Genomic DNA, 16,695 nt, shown 5'->3' on the forward strand with positions numbered 1-16,695 from the left:
CGAAACACCAGAAATAAAAGGCGGCAGGCAGGGGTGGCTGGCCAGCCTTGTGCTCAGACTGTATTCGCACAGACACATGGCAGCTCACACTGGTCACACAGAGACATATGGCGGCTTACATTGGCTTTAAATATGGAAAAGCCAGAGCCTTATGGTCCCATGCTGTCCTAACTGGCATCAGGACAGCCATCACAGTCTGGGAAAGGCCAGGGCTAGGGTCGGGGCTTAGGCACAGCCTTACCCTCCTCTCTTCACACAATGATGTATACTCACCCGCCCCCAACAGGCACACACAGGGGAGGGTGGCTTATTGCTGGGCACAGGTCTACTTCTATGAGGGATTCTGGAATGTTGGGGGCTAATTCTAACCCCTCCTATGGCCAGGACCGGGGCACTTCTGAAAAAGGTGTCTTCAGGATCTGACCCAGAATGAGGACTGATGTGCCTGGGAGCTGGAAGGCAGAGCAGCCCGTGTTGGGCAGTGTTCTGATGGGTGCCAGTAAGCTCAGTCTGTGCTTACACTATGACCCTGGCCCAGAGGATACACAGCCCCCATCTCCAGCTCTGACAAATGCTGAGACAGAGTGAAAGCACTGGGCGACCAGACAGGCACCCGTCTCACTTGGAGGTTGGTGGTGGAGTGCAGTGCTGTGGAGGTCTGACCTGGCCGCACTCTGCTTGCTCCTCTGCACTGGGCCCTACAAGTCTGTAGGTTGGCACTGGCTCCTCTTGCCAGGGCGACTTGCCCTGGGGTGCCAGATCCAGGGTGGAATTAAGAATGCTCTGGTAGCTATATACATTCGTACAAATACATAAATACATAAAGCCCCGAGCTCCACAGAGGAGAGCTGAAGGGACGCACCTTTGTCCCAAGATGGCCCAGGCCTTGTCAAACTCAGCTGGGCCAGTGGCTGAGGAACGGAGGACACTGGGAACAGTTCCGGCTGTGTTCCACAGACCACGACTGGCGTGGACAATGGGGAACACCACTGTGCAAAACTGTAAACGTCACAGAGCAGCTGCTACCGCCAACCGCCGGTGGGGGCCTCGGCCTGGGGGCTAGAGGCGGGTGGGGAGCTCTTCCTCACTGTCGCTGCAGTTCCCACAGCAATCCTGGAGGGACAGGGAAGACATGAAGGGAGAGAGGCACGGCGGTGCCATTAGTCACGTAAAGGCCGCCCAAGGCCAGTGCTATGCCCAGCGAGCGTTATGGGCTTCCCAGAGGCTTAGAGCAGCAGCTCGGCCGAACACGGGTGGTGTCAGGATACAGCTTTCTGGCGACAGATTGAAGTAAGACTAGGAAGCTCCCGGGATCTGTCAGAGCAAGGCCTCTGTCCATCCCCCTGGACAGACCCAGGCACAAGGAGACAGTTGCTAAGCAAGGTTAGCAGCTTGAAGGGGTCAGGGTGCAGGGAGGCAAGCAGCAGGGAGGGAGCGGGGAGGTGGACACCAGACTTCTTTCTCCTACATCTCGCCTCTGCCATGGAAGGGCTGCCTGGGGCTCCCCACAGATAGGCAGCAAGGCCAACCCCTGAGGAGCCCACACTGCTCACCTCTGCAAAGAGAAAAGAGGCCGTGAGACCAGCCAGGCGTGGAGGGTTGGGAGGGCAGGCAGGAACAAGGCACCTCAGGCACCGCTGGCAGATGCCCACTCCCGGCGCAGGCGTGCACCGGCTCTGCCTCCCTCCCACTATCCCAGTGGAGCAGGCTGGGGCCCAGGTCACACACTGCTAGGACTTACTTGGCGACTGAAGAGTCTCTGTAGCAATCCCTTCTTGGGGGGTGCAGTGGGCTGGCCCTTCCAGTCCAGGTCTGGGGGAACAGACCCATCCAGCCCAAAGACATTGAGTTCCTGGAAGCACTCGGTCTCCACCATCTACCCAGGAACAGGAAGCTGTCAGAGTCAGGCCCAGGGGTGCCCTACCCAGACCCCATCCCAGTCACAGGCTAATCCCTACCTCATTCTGCCAGGGGATGGACACGCTACCCGTGGCGAACTTCTGGTAGAAGTCTTGGTCTGTGGGCTCCAGATCCACACCTTTAACTGTAGAGAACTGTTCAATGTCCAGGACATCCTTGCAATAAATAGCCTGGGGCTAAGGAGGAAGAGGCAGGAGTCAGGGGGTGCTTGAGTCTGTCACCCTTGGCAGCGCCCTGATTTGGCAAGAGCAGCATAGGGCCCCACATACTCCTAAGCCCAACACCCCACTGTCTCTAAGGCGGTTTTCACCTCCATAGACAGTGACAGACAGGCTGTGTGCAGGCCTGGGGCTAGGACGGCCTTCTGCTTACACAGGACTGCCTGGGTATGTGTTGGGCTGGGAAGGGGAGCAGTGGCTCCCTCTATAGAGCCTGGAGGGGGTCTCAACTCTAAGATGTCCAGTACTAGATTGGTCTTACCAACCACCTTCCCAGCTCCTGCTGGGAGTTGGCCTCTGCATTTGAAGTCTACTTTCTTCAATCTATGTTGTTTTCAAAACCTTACCACAAAGGAAGTCAATTAACATATTATCAAGGAGCCAGAGGTGTAGTTCAGTGATAGAACATTTGTTCAGTATGTTTCAGGCCTGGGGTTCAATTCCCAGTACGCACGTGCAATCGCGCACATACACACTCCTACCAACCTACCTACTGAAAAATGTACATTATCATCACCATCATGTAAAATGGTATATCTAACCTGGAAAGGTCTAAAGCTCCCTATAAGATATAGCTTTTTTGACTTCATAATGTTACATCATTGTATATACTGAGTCAGAAAGAATGCCTGAATCTGTGAGTTTCAGACAAGACAATACAATGGTACCTCATCTCAAAAAAGTAGATAGGATTATTTCTGATAGTTCTACCCCTCAAAATGAAAAATACTGCTATGTCAACTAGGAATGAATAAGGTTTATTTTATATCCATGTGATAGAATATTAATCAGCTTTTAAGAATGTACCAACATGGATGAATCTTAGAAGCACGCTTGGTGAAAAGCAGCCAGTCACAGAGGCTGTGTTGGGCATGCCCACATCTGCCCACATCACTGAAGCATCTATACGAGATGAAGACAGACAGCTGTGATTTCCTGGGGCAGGAGGGAAGGACTTGGAACCCTAATGGACATAAGGTTTTATTTATGTTCTGAAGGGCTGGTGAAAACATTCTGAACTTTTGTAGTGACAGTCACATGACTTTCAATTGAACTGCATACTTTATATAGATTATGAGTTCCATCTCAATAGAGTTGTTAAAATTGTATTGCTGGGGGCTGGAGAGATGGCTTAATGGTTAAAAGCAGTGGCTACTCTTCCAGAGGTCCTGAGTTCAATTTTCAGCAACCACATGGTGGCTCACAACCATCTGTAATGGGATCTGATGCACTCACTCTCTGGTGTGTCTGAAGACAGCTATAGTGTACTCACAAAAATAAAATAAATAAATCAATAATTTTTTTTAAAAACGCTAGGCGTGGTGGTGCACACCTTTGGTCCCAGCACTCAGGAGGCAGAGGCAGGTGGAGCCAAGAGGAGTCAGGACAACCTGGTCTACAGAGTGAGTTCCAGGGCAGCCAGAGCTACACAGAGAAACCCTGCCTTCCCTAGCTCCCCACCCCCCAAAAAAATTACTGTCAAGTACTTGCCTAGAGGCTAAAAGCTTGCACTGTCCTTCCAGGGGCTCCTGGATTCACATGCACACACACCCCACACACAGGGAGACATGTAATTTTTTTTAAAATTAAAAACACAAAAGCTGGGCTGGTGAGATGGCTCAGCGGTTAAGAGCACCGACTGCTCTTCTCAAGGTCCTGAGTTCAATTCCCAGCAACCACATGGTGGCTCACAACCATCTGTAATGAGATCTAATGTCCTCTTCTGGTGTGTCGGGGGACAACTACAGTGTATCCATATACATAAAAAAAATAAGTAAATAATAAATAAGTAAATAAAACCACACAAAAGCATCGTTAAGTTTGCTTTTTCGTTTGCTGCTTCTAACATTAAGTTCCAAGATGCTGACTTCAGTTATACCTTTGAACAGATGACCCACAAGCAGTGTGACTATTTAGATGATGTACAGAGCAAGTAGGAATCAACCTGTGCAGCAGCTGCAACCCGAGGCAGCATGATGAAGTCAGACCTGTCTAAGTGCCAGCGCCCTGACAATGCTCGCCTGCCCGCACAGGTGCGAGCCATCCCTGAGACCCCCACCGTGCGAGCCATCCCTCAGAGGCCATCGCTGGCCTCTCCCCAGCTCACTCATCCTCTCTGACCCAGTTCCTCACCTCACATTACAGCTGAAACCCGAAGGTCCCCTGCCATCCTGAGAACATGGCGACACTCGTTACTTGCTCTACACACTCTGGTCTCATGGTGGCTGTTTCATGTCCCGAGGCTGATCCTGACACAGGCTCAGTGCCTTGTCTGTCCCTTCTGCCTGTAATGCCCAGGCCCTCTAGTCTTGCAAGGCTCTCTCCTTCAGTTCTGTGCAAGCATCACCTTCTCAGAGATTACCCTGTCTGAGAGGCCCACACCGCATCACTGCCTTCTTAGCCTTCTCTCTTCTTCCTGTCAGGTTCAGGCCTCCCTGAAAGCCTTCTGTGCTTGTTAGTTATTTTGGTATTTCCATTAGAGCATAAGGATAGGCCTGGTTCTACAACCTCATTATCTCCAAGACCTGACACATAAACACGTGTGGCTGACAGCCATCACCCTGGTGACCCTATTACCTCAAGACTTTACCAAGTGGCAAACTGTTAATCACAGGACCATAAACTTATGGGAGGGAGGCAAGCGCATGAGCCCAAGTGCAAGAGCCAAGCGCAGACCCAGCAAGCAGCACAAAGCCCCAGTGATGGCCAGAGAGACCTGTGGCCAAATGAGCCAGCAGACTTGGCATGAGTTTGGGCAGGGTTTCTGCTATTAGGCTCTGCTATCTTGAGGACAAATGTCTGCAAGATGCAAATCCGTAAGATGCTTAGCTCACAGGTAAAACTCTCAAGAGGGAAATTCTGGGACCAGAAAGATGGCTCAGCAGTTACAAGTATGCCCTGCTGTTGTGGAGGATCCGAGTTGATTTCTACTAATTCATGATTCAAACTGATGTCATGCGGAGGCTCACAACTACCTATGACTCCATTCCCAGGAGGATCTGACGCTTTGGGCCTCTCTGGTAACTGCAAACCCATCCACATACCCACACACTGACATACACATACATACACATGCCCCACAGACACACATACAGACATACACATACTCCCAGACACACACATGCCCCACAGACACACACAGACTGACACACACATGCCCACAGACACACACAGACTGACACACACATGCCCCACAGACACATACAGACTGACACACACATGCCCCACAGACACACACATACATACACATGTCCCAGACACACACATACATAGACACATCCACATACCCAGACATACACATACACATATGCATAGACATACACATACCCCCACAGAGACAAATACAGAAACACATAATTAAGAATAAGGTATTTTAAAATAAAAACTTGAACTGGGTAATTTTCTGCCTGCACAAGGGCAGTTAGCCCAACAGCCCCTGCTGGCACCACTGTGTTAGTTTCTTTTGGAAATGGACTCTTTCCTGGGCCAGGAAGGCATGTGATCTGAGTGTCCAGTGAGGCCCTTCAGTGAATAGTTTGAACATTTCATTTCAAATTCCTGAACAAGGCTTGCTCTGTGTCCACTGGGTGACTAGCTAAGAAGACATGAGCCTGAGCCCTAGGTCACCAATGCCACTCCTGGGAAAAGATACCTGCCATGGAAGGCTAACCAATCACAGTGGAGAGGAAGCGAGTTCCCGAGATGTTCTTGGAGCATCCCCACATCCACCCATCCACCCTCATCCCAACCTGGTACACTAAAATCCACATTATGTTAGGTTTTTCAATTTCACAAGCCTACACACACACACACACACACACACACACACACGCTCACATACACACACACACACACACACACACACACACACACACGCTCACACATACACATTTGTTGGTGGGGGCGGGGAAGCCCAAGCCATTAGATGGGGTTCTTCCAACATCTGCACTGAAAGTGACCTGGCCCAAGTCACCTAGCCCCCACCCCGCACCCTGGCTTGGCTGGCCATTAGCAAGGGAGGACCGGACTCACATCAGGCTTAAAAGGCGGCTCTAGCATTCCAGCTCCCAACCGTTTGAAATTCAGTTTCTTGAAAAGGGGGTGCTCCTTTACCTCCCGGGCGCCACCTCCACGACACCCCAGGCGCTCAGCAGGGTCCTTGCTGAGGAGCTACAAGGGCAGTGGTGGTGAGGCACCTGAGTGGGTGAGGCTCCCCGGCCTCCCTGGCCGCCCCAGCGAAGACTCTGGCTTGTACCTGAGAACAGAGCGAGCGTGCCTGTGTGGAAAAGCGGTCTGTGTATTCCTCCGCCACTTCCTTGACCAGTCGCTCCACCTCTTCGCGCTTGATCTTCTTCTTCCTCTGCTGGAAGGGTGACTGGCCTGCAATCATCTCGTACAGGAGGCAGCCGAGCGCCCACCAATCGGGACTGAATGTGTAGCGCTCATTCTTTACCACCTCTGGAGCTGGGCAGGGGAGCAGGAGTCAGGGCTGGGCAGAGAGTGAGGAGCAGAGAGCCCTCGGGCCCCAGAAACGGAAACCAGAGGACAAGCGTCCTCTGGATGCGCAGGGACGCCACAGGCCTGGTGGGGACCTCAGCCGGTCTGAGAAACCACATCTCATCAGTGATGGCTGATGTGACCCTGAGGGGGAGGGTGACATCAAGGACCTCCATGTCTGATTACTTTTGTCTTCATGGGGCGAGGGGGACGCCCAGTGCTGGAGTTTGATGAACCCAGGACGACACAAATGTCAGGCATGTACTTTGTGAGTTACATCATGCACACCCAACCAAGACCCCACACACATTTTATTTTTTACATTAGGTTGTTTGTCTTAAATGCTGGCAATCAATTCAAATTATTCTAAAAACAATTCAACTTCAAAATTAATGTATGCCAAGTCAGGACCATGTAGCTACGGATTTGTAACTTCTGGCTTTCACAAGAGACTGAAAACGCCCACTGGCTGCTACCTCCCACCTGCCCCGGCAGCCTCCTGCACGGTTCTCAACTCAGCATCTCCTTCACCTCAAAGTCCTCCCGGGGGCAGCTCTGGTGAGCTTTTACAGTAGGAGAGAGAAGGTGGACTGCGTAGCCCAAGATGGAGTCTGGAGAGCCTAGACTGTACTGTGTCACTGTCCGCAGGCTCGGTCTCTACTGCCTGTGTCCCCAGGAAGGGCGTGCTATTCAAGCACAGGCCATGCTGGAACACTGGGTCAGGGATAGGAATTGACTTCCCTTCACTCTCACAGGCCCACCCAATCCTAGGTGGTGGATCTAGCAAAGGAATAGCAGGAGTCACAATGGTGGGACCTGGCTAAGTATTGGTGTACACACACACACACTCACACAGCAGTAGCAGTGTTGGTATGGGCTATCTACTCTCTGAGGTACAACAGTGAGTAAGCAGGCCAGGCCTAGGACAGCAAGTGGACAGAGGAGACTGGGGTACTGGGTCAAAGGGACTTACCCATGTAGCCCACAGTGCCCACACGGCCTTTGATAGTCTGGCCCTCAGGCACATGCACAGCCAGTCCCAGGTCAGAGATGCGAATGTGGCCTGGCAGGGGATTGAAGCAGGTGGGCCCACTGACAGGCCCGCCTCCCGCCCGCTCTCCTCCCATCTCAGCCCACCTCCTGCCGGCTAGGGCCCTCTCACCCACCATGGTCATCCAGAAGGATGTTCTCTGGCTTTAGGTCCCTATGGGGAGAGAAACACAGAGTCAGATGCCTGTTTTCCAGGAAGCCAGACAGAGCCAGCCTCTCACAGTTCAAGTGCCTGCTGGGTTCAGGCATGGAGCACGGCGAAAGAGCCCTGCTTTCTCCAGGCAGCAGCCAGTACCTCAGGAACTTTCTAGGGCAGTGAGACCCACCTGGGAAGAGGGGATCCCTGGAAGTCATCCTTGGACTTGTTCACCCAGGATGTTGAAGCTCTCTTGCCCCGATGGCCAACTCTACCTTCTCTGGCACACAAGGCTACTCTTCCATGCCCTCAGAGGCCGTCGGGAGGCCCTCAGGAAAGCTCCAGCCACAACCACAAGCAGGCCTCTCTACTACTGCGCCCACCGGTGAGGCAGGAAGTGGGGTCTCCCAGAAACAGAACTCATGTTGGGACCAGGGAGTGGATTAGTTTAAGGTCACACAGAGAGGGGTGACAAAAATCAGAATTCACACACCAGGCAGTGGTGGTGCACGCCTGTAATCCCAGCACTTGGGAGGCAGAGGCAGGCGGATTTCTGAGTTTGAGGCCAGCCTGGTCTACAGAGTGAGTTCCAGGACAGCCAGGGCTACACAGAGAAACCCTGTCTTGAAAAAACCAAAAAAACCAAAAAAAAAAAAAAAAAGACTTAAAAATCAGAATTCACACATTGGTCAGAAAGCTGGATCCCCAAACCTAGGTTTGAAGACTCAAATCTATCAAACATGAGGGAGTCTGTGTGGAGTCGGTGTCGGCTTGTGGTTAGAGAAACCTCCAGCACGTCATACTTCCACTGCCTAGCCCAACAGGCCGCCTGAGCTGCCACTGTCATACCTAAGGGCGCCCCATTCAGGAGGGACTGAGGCCAGGAACAGCCGCTCGTCTGAGCCCGCCCACCTGTACACAATGCGTTCCCGGTGCAGGTCTTCCAGGCCACAGCAGATCTCGGCAGCGTAGAAGACAGCACGCGCCTCAGGAAAGCCAGCCTGGCCCATGTGGTAGATGTGAAACTTGAGGTCGCCTCCGTTCATCAAGGTCAGTACCAGGCACAGGGCATCCTTGGTCTCATAAGCGTATGCTAAGCTCACCTGTGTGCAGGAGACCCACACCCTCAGACAGGAACCTGCGCGCATGCGCTCCTGCAGCTGATGGCAGCCACCCAAACAATCCTGTGTGCCACTCCTTAGGGCTCAGCAGGCTTCCTGAGCCTGGAATAGCACTCCTACCCCACCCTTCTTGGGTACCGTCCAGGGCAGGAAGGGCGGGGCAGAGGGCAGTCCCTTTGGCAATAGGGCGGGACTTTGGCCTGGTGGGTGGGGAAGGAGGGGCTCCTCGTGTACTTACTACAAACCTACTGTTCACTTTCTCCAGGATCTGCTTCTCGTTGAGGGCCATGGCCTCCCCCTTCCGCTTCTTGATGCGTTTCTTTTCCAGTTTCTTGCATGCATACATCTTGCCTGTTGCCCGCACCTGGCAGGCACACACCTGTAGCCAGGCAGACGGGAAAGAATGGGGGCCGGCCATGCTCTTGCTGAGGGTGGGAGGACCCGGGCCTACAGCACCCAATCTATTCTACTCTGCCAAGACACCAGGTGGCCACTTACCTCCCCAAAGCCACCTTTGCCCAGGACTCGGTACTGCCTAAAGGTGTTTTTGGTCACTGGCTGCCTACAGGCAAGAGTAAAAGAGACAAATATTTATACAGGCAGGGCTTGCGGAGCCCCACAGCCTGGCCTAGCACGGGCCAGCTTGGAAGAGCTCACCTTTCCAGCCACTTCCACTGCAAAAAACGGTTGAAGTAGATGCTGTCGAGGTAGTCGGCGAAAGGGGCCATGCTTAAGTACTCGTGGGTCAGCCTGTGAGGGAGGAGCCGTCTGCAGGTGAGCCTCTAACGAGCCCAGTTCTCAGCCTGAAGGCCCCGCGGGGCCTCCCACTACAGGCTGGGCAGCCACTGAGCACCATCCTCCTCTGTGGGCAACCTTCTCACTAAGGCACTGAGCAGGCAGGATACATGCATTCCACGCTGAAGCAGGGATGGGAGGCAACTGCTAAACTCAAACAACGCGGACAGGAAGAGGAGCTGAGCTTGTCACAGACGGCGGAGCCCACAGAAGTCCCCTTCCCTGGCACAATTCCAGACCTGTCGGCCTTACCGGGTCAGTTCCTGGAAGAGGTCTTTGCAGGGCCCCTGCTCCAGCCGCTGGGCACAGTTACTCACCAGCTGCCGGGGAACTTCAGGGATGAGGTCGGGACCCTAGGGACACACCAGACAGCTCAATGCAGACGGCTCCCTTGGACAACTGCCTACGGCCGGGGTAGCACTGCCAGATGTCTGTGGGTGCTGAGGGCGGCTGTGGGCAGGTAGCGTACCAGCTGCCTGTTCGCTGAGCTCCCTTTCTGCCGACCCTTAGGGCAGGGCGAGATAGCCCCTGGCAGGCTGCCTGACCCACGCTCAGCCCAACCCTTGGGCTCCATGCCCTTGGGGCTGCCTGGAATAGCTCCAGGGCACTCAGTGCCCGGGCTGTGGTCATTCCTGTGCCTGTTGTCACTGGGCCCTGCCTGCTGATGTCATCTCTCCGTCACCACTCACTCACCGTGTGGCTCAGAAAATTCTGCATTAGCCGGCGACCACATGCCTTCCGTTTCTCATCAGGGGTCACCTCATACTCAGCCTGTGGGGTGAGAGGCAGAGAACCTTGACTGTGTGTCTGTGTGTGTGTGTGGCAGAGGGGTAGTGACCAGGACCTCTGCCTGCCCTCTGTGCTGGGCTGGGCCCTGGGGTGGGATACTCACCACCCCATCCAGGAAGGCGGTACAGCGGGTCAGCTCAGGCCTTGTAGCACAGAACTCACGAAATAGCAGGCGCCCAATGGGCTGACGCTCGCACAAGCTGTGGTAGTCACGCTCTGCAGGCCAAGAGGGAGCTGCTGGTCAGACCTAGGACTCACTGGCAGAGCACTCTGGTCTACACCCCACATCTGAGATCCAATAACTTCTAACCCCAAAGAGTAGAAGGCATTATCTCTTCAGAGCCTTCCCTCTAATCTTCAGATGGGTACCACTGTAATTCCAATGGAACTTGGGGGCCATGGGGCCCAGAGAGGTTGATTAATTCAACTCAAGTGCCACACAGCCAGAAGCCTGTGCTCCTTTCCCTGAGGTCTCCTGGACTGCCTGTCACAGTTCTGGAGTTGGGTGTGGCCTGTGAGGTTGTGGCCCGCCCCACCCGAGTCTACACCTGTTGCCTGCCTGTCGAAAGTGCAAGAGGAAGCCGTGGCTTCCTCTGCTCTGCCAGGGCCTCCATGTAAGCCTTGAGCAGAGGACTGGGCCACCTTAGGTACTGTTCAGTCCTCATCCAAGATGCAGGAACTGGGGTGAGCCCTTCGAGAAATAACTACCATACTGCCCTAGCTTTGATGGGCACCCTCAGGTCTAGCATAGGTGAGGCTCCTAAGCACAGGACTGGTGTTCCAAACTCGACTTCCTGTCCTGTTTCACCTCCCTCCAGCCCAGCCCTCCTCCCTTGCCCATGCCCACTCTGCTGAGACCAGTCTCAATTCTCTGCCCTCTCCCATTTCAGCCCCAGGAACTGAAACTGGACAGCCCTCCCCCACGGGCCCCTGTGGCCGAGGCACTGTCGGGGATGGCTCCTCATGGCTAGCGCCCCAGTCAGCTCTGGAAGCCTGGAGCTCTTCGCGCCTCACCAAGGCTGAGCCGAAGCTCTTCGCACTGGCTGATGTGGGGGAACTGCAGCATCTGGCGCCATTTCTTGCTCTTGCCTTTGCGATTCCCGCCACCACCTGCAAGAGCAATCAGGAGCTAGGAGCCATTGGAGTCCCAAACCACCTGCCTCCGGACCCGCCCCTTTTAACGTGTGCTACGGAGGCCTTCAGGGCCCTTGACTGTTAAGGCCAAGCCTGCTGTGGAGGAACCTCAAGGCTTCTTCCAGACGTCCCAGCATGCCCTTAACAAGTTCCAGGACACACATGGTACTTCTGGACACCCATGTTAAGGTTTCCCTGGGTGAGAACCAAAATGACCAGTGAGGACATCTCAGCCAGAAGTCCGGCCTCCTTCACTCCTCCTGACACAGTGGGAAGTCTACAGGTTAGCAGAGTAGAGGCTGGGCAGTGGTGACGCACACCTTTAATCCCAGCACTTGGGAGGCAGAGGCAGGTAGATCTGAGTTTGAGGCCAACCTGGTCTACAGAGTGAGTTCCAGGACAGCCAGGGCTATACGGTGGAATTTTATCTCAGAGAAAGAAAGAAAAAAGGAAGGAAGGAAGGAAGGGAAAAAGAAAGGAAGTAGACAAGAAAAGAAGCCGGGCATGGTAGCACTCGTCACTAATCCAAAACGCAGGTGGATCTCGGAGTGTGAGACCAGCCTGGTCTACAAGTCAGCTGCGGGGAAGCCAGGGCTCCACAGTGAGACCATGGTACTTAATTAATCAAGAGAGCAGAACAAAACACCTCAGTGGTGAGTGCCACCGAAGACGCCAAGGCTTGTCAGCCAGAGATCCTGTGCAGTACGGGATCCATGAGACACCAGAGGCAGCCTGAGCAACCCTCGTACCAAAAGAAAGAGAGAGAAAGAGAGAGAGAGAGAGAGAGAGAGAGAGAGAGAGAGAGAGAAAGAAAGAAAGAAAGAAAGAAAGAAAGAAAGAAAGAAAGAAAGAAAGAAAGAAAGAAAGAAAGAAAGAAAGAAAGAGGTCAGCCCTAGGGTGGCAGAGGCAGGTGGGCTCCTGTGAGATGGAGACCAGCCTGGTCTACATGACTTCCAGGTCGGGGCCACATAGGCATGCATGGTCTCAAAGAACCAAATGAACCAAAAACCCCACACCACAGGCACAGAGCACGTCAGAGTAGGAGCCTCATGAGTCTTTGGGATGACACACTCAGAGTGATGGGAGGAGCCTGAGGCTTGCAGCCTCTAGGACCTGCATCTCCAGTGCTCACTTCTGGCCACTGCTACATCCCCAGCACCACACACAGGCACTGTGGGGTGGGTGGGAGAGACTACCGGCTCTCAGTAGGGGCTGGGTAAAGAGGTAAGACCTAGCTCCAATTCACTGGCAACCTAGGGCAACCAAGTTCCCTTGCCTGGCCTCAGTTTCTCCAGCATTGTCTCTATCTAATCCAGTACAAATGATAGAGGGGGAGGAGCTGCCTTCTGGGAAAAGGTCACAGCTGGATCCCTAATTGGGCTCAGTGAGGAAGGAGGAAGTGCTGCAGTGTCCCCTTGAGAAACCCTCTGGTGGCCCTGCTACAGCCTGTACCCCACGTGCCCCACAGCTGTTGCCTCACTCCAACCCCTTAACCTATGGCAAAGCCTCCCCAAAGGGGAGCTCCTCCCACTCACCCTCCACCCCAGGCCCCCCCATTTTCTTGCCTCACCCCCACCACACAGCTTACTTCCTCCTCTCCCTCCTCCCAGCTGTATCAAGGCAAGAGCAAAAAGTCACATGCAAATATCCTGTCCTAGAACCGGCTGCGATCTGTGGGGCTCCCTCCAGCCTTCCCTGCCCTCCTCCTACAGGCCTCTGGCACTCGGGGAAGGAAGAAAATCCAAATGAGGGTGCACACCCCAAAAGCCATCCCAACGAACCAGAGTATGTACAAGTTAGGCTCTGGGCAGTGGATTCGGAGCCTTGGGGTAATAGTGGAAGGGAATTCAAGCCCAGTTCTCAAATTCAAGTTCCTACATGACTAGCATTTCTTAAAAGCCAACTGAGCGCTATCCCAGCACAGGTAGGCAAAGGTAGATGAATCTCTGAGTTCAAGGCCAGCCTGGTCTACACAGCAAGGTCCAAGAAAGCCAAGATTACACATATAGTGAGACCATCTCAAAAACAGAATCTACAAAATAAAGCCAACTGTATACATAGACCACAGGTTTCCTGGCTGCTGAGGGTCTCTGGTCACTTGGAAAGCTGGCCTCAAGCTGCTAGCTGCTTTGTGAAATGATTCTGACACAACCAGTCCACAGGTATTAGAAGATTCCACAGCAATGAGGCTTTCCTTAGAACTTATATGTAAGAAAAGGAACAAGAATGTTGAGGGACAGGACGCATGTCAAAGGCCATGCAGGTGTGTGCAGGGCTGTCAAAGGCCATGCAGGTGTTGCCCCAGGACAAGGGACCTCCAGAGGCGGCACTAGTCCTCATGGTGGCCATGATATCCTGGGCCAAGATCCAGCAATGCCCGCTCGCCTATGCAAAGGTGCCACAGGGTCTGGCTCAGCAAGGAAGTGCCCTCAGCCGGGCTGAGGCCCGAATTGGCTAGTGCTAGGAAGTGAGGCCTGGCCCTGGCTCTCCTTACCCCTCCTCCCAGACTGGCTGGATGACGAGGCAGAACAGAATCGGCAGATGCCCCCAGAGGCTGAGAGGAAGGCCCGGCCCCAGAGCTTGATAAGGGACAGAGATAAGATAGCCTCCCTTGGGCACCAGGGACCCAACCTGCCCATCCCATTTCCAGGCAACACCTCTCTGGGTGTGACATGCACAAAGTAGACAGAGGACCTCAGGGACTGCATGCACCGCACTGGGGGCTCCCCCTGAGCTTCCTATAGGCTCTCCTGGGTGTCTGCCTGAACCTGGGTCAACTACAATCTCACTGGGATAGTCTCTGGTCTGAGCTTGTTTCCCACTTGTAACCTGACACAGAACAGCAAAGCTGAAGGCTCTTTCAGCACGGAAACCCATCGAAAAGTGGAAAGTTGTCACCATGTCCCTCCCTGGAGTTCCAAAAAGGAAAATCTTGTTGGTTTTGGTTCCCCAGCACCCTGGACAGAGTAGGGCACTACAGGTGTCTACTGATTATATCGCTGAGGTGGCAGTGAGTTTAAGGGCTGGCTCTAGTCACCTAGGACCCACAGAGCAGGTACCAAATAACATCTGGAGTGAAACCAACAGGGGAGCAACTCCGCAGCATACTCACGCGTGCGTGCGCACAAACTAAGTCGACCAGACTGGCTTCCCAGTCAAGCTTTTAACCTTACTGCCCTAACAGCCCAGTATGCTAGTCTCCCATTTATTTTCCCTGCGCATCTGCCCTAACAGATCACAGGACTTGTCGAATGCCAAATTCATTACCCATGCACCCGTTTTAGTGTCTAGAAGCCCAGGTGAGTGGTGGTTCTGCAGGTAATGTGTGTGTCCAGAAGTTTCCCCCCTGTCGGTTGGGTTGTCTATGCAAAGGCTCGGTTCATTCATTCTCCAATCTTTACAGATTACCAACTTTGTGCTGTTCAGGGCATCTGGGCCTGGGGCACGTGGGGCATCTTTCTGCCTCTCACCTAGAAGAGGCCTCACACACATTCTTCTGGGGCTCATGTCCCACCTTTTCCCTTCCTTCCCTTTCTTCTTCATCAGCCCCACACCCGGTGTGAGGCCCAAGGCGCGACCCCCGCCCCTCCTGGGCCCCAGGTTCCGGGGGCAGATGCAGAGGGCCGGAAGAGCTCATGTCTGCGCTTGAGAGTCCGGGTGCAGACTCCAGGGCACGAGGGTAGCGGGGGCCCGGACGCCTCACTGAGCTCGGAGGTCGCGCGCTCGCGATCCCCGCACCCGGGCCTGGCCGCCCGCCTGCCTGGCCTCACCTTCCCGGGCCTTGAGTAGCACCGTGTTCGCTACGATGTTCTCGAGCTCCATGGGCTGCAGCGCCGCCCGGCCCGCCAGGCCGCGCCACCGGCCGGGACCGCCCACGAGAGCCGGGGCCGATGGCGATCGGCGCGGCTCGGCTCGGCTCGACTGACCGCGCCGCGGCCTCCCGGGCCTCACCGGCCTCCCCGGGCGCCGCCGCCCGCCGCGCACTCTGCGCCCCTCCCGGTCCACCGGCGCCCGCCCTGCCCCGCCCTCTGTTTACTTGGCTCAGTCAATGGGCGAGCGGACGCTCCCCGCGCCGGACTACTATTGGTCAGGCTCTTTCTCCTGCCCCGCCCACGGAGCCGGGAACTCGCTCCCTGAGGGAGGGGGCGGGCCCCGTTGCGTCGCCGAATTCTGGTTGGACTGCGGGCGGAATTCGGCCCCTAGGTTCGAATTTCTAGGCTTTCGTAGGATGTTGAGCTGCCAATTAGGGCCGAGCCTCTGCCCGAGAAGTCGGGGGTGGGTCCTTTCTGTGGCCACGCCCAGGAGACCAAACATATGATTGGATTAAAGAAGCGTCGACCATCCAGCTTTGCGATCTGATTGGGTGACATGATGGGGCGTGGCTGAGTGTCTAGTGCGCCGATGGGATTTCTAGGGTTTTGTTGCCGACACGCTGTGTATTCTGCCGGCTAGTAGGTGGCTTGGTTAGAATGTGTGTCCTGCCATCGTCCCTTGGGTCAGCTGCTTCGGAAGGGCGCATTTCCAAAGCTAGCAGAGGACCGAAGGAGGCTATTGCCTTCCCAGTGGCGCTTGCCTCCAGCCCGGCCGCACCCGGTACCCCCGCACCCCGTACCCCGCCCCCGCAGCCGGATGTTGTGATTTCTCCCCTCCCACCCGTCCGGCGCCTTCGGCCTCTGCTGCCTTATAAGGCAGCGCTGCCACCCCAAGTCGTTGAGGATGAGTTCACACCCATTTTACAGGTGGGGAGCTGAGGCGATGGATGTTGACTGGCTGGCTGCACGCGGAGACTTGTGTGTGTGTGTGTGGGGGGGAGTAGGTCCAAATTTTTGCATCTCATCAACACTGTATAGTTCAATCCCCCTCTTCCTCCTCACTACCTCTCTTCGCACGGCAGGAAACGGAGACTTGCCCAAACTCGGGTATTAAGGAACAACCGGATTCAACTGTTTTTGATCCATATTCATTCATTTCTGCAAAAATACTGTCGCTGCTTTTTTCCCCAGGCATCTAGCCAGGTGCCGGATATAGTGGTAAC

The 16,695-nt window shown here is 54.5% G+C and overlaps 1 protein-coding gene across 3 annotated transcripts; it reads right to left on the minus strand.

Moving 5' to 3' along the window:
- Positions 1 to 34: 34 nt before the first annotated feature.
- Grk6 (G protein-coupled receptor kinase 6) lies at positions 35 to 15,662 on the minus strand. 3 transcript variants are annotated; one of them, XM_052157680.1, is made up of 16 exons: positions 15,431 to 15,662; positions 11,541 to 11,636; positions 10,630 to 10,742; positions 10,431 to 10,508; positions 9,990 to 10,090; positions 9,600 to 9,692; positions 9,441 to 9,504; positions 9,181 to 9,321; positions 8,734 to 8,924; positions 7,802 to 7,839; positions 7,609 to 7,698; positions 6,394 to 6,602; positions 6,171 to 6,308; positions 1,959 to 2,096; positions 1,742 to 1,876; positions 35 to 1,113 (listed from the first exon to the last, which is right to left on the minus strand). In XM_052157680.1, exons 1-16 carry the CDS (start codon positions 15,480 to 15,482, stop codon positions 1,060 to 1,062), a joined length of 1,731 nt encoding a protein of 576 aa, XP_052013640.1. In that variant the 5' UTR covers positions 15,483 to 15,662; the 3' UTR covers positions 35 to 1,059. The 3 variants fall into 3 exon arrangements, with proteins under 3 accessions (XP_052013640.1, XP_052013642.1, XP_052013641.1); XM_052157681.1 differs by lacking the exon at positions 35 to 1,113 and adding an exon at positions 1,123 to 1,555; XM_052157682.1 differs by lacking the exons at positions 9,441 to 9,504; positions 9,600 to 9,692; positions 9,990 to 10,090; ... (2 more) ...; positions 11,541 to 11,636; positions 15,431 to 15,662 and having other exon boundaries at positions 35 to 1,115; positions 9,188 to 9,284.
- Positions 15,663 to 16,695: the final 1,033 nt, after the last annotated feature.

This window comes from Apodemus sylvaticus, chromosome 14 (genome assembly GCF_947179515.1).
Source record: "Apodemus sylvaticus chromosome 14, mApoSyl1.1, whole genome shotgun sequence".
In the NCBI taxonomy this organism is placed as follows: domain Eukaryota; kingdom Metazoa; phylum Chordata; class Mammalia; order Rodentia; family Muridae; genus Apodemus; species Apodemus sylvaticus.

Bases quoted from the DNA above. Each gene is read 5' to 3' on its own strand.
- Grk6 (XM_052157680.1), bottom strand. From the start codon at position 15,482: ATGGAGCTCGAGAACATCGTAGCGAACACGGTGCTACTCAAGGCCCGG. The intron at 2,097-6,170 runs GTGAGTCCGGTC...CTTCCTCCTTAG, and splicing joins AGCCGCCTTTTAAGCCTGAT to CCCCAGGCTATTTATTGCAA. The intron at 1,114-1,741 runs GTAAGTCCTAGC...CTGTCCCTCCAG, and splicing joins AGAGACTCTTCAGTCGCCAA to GATTGCTGTGGGAACTGCAG.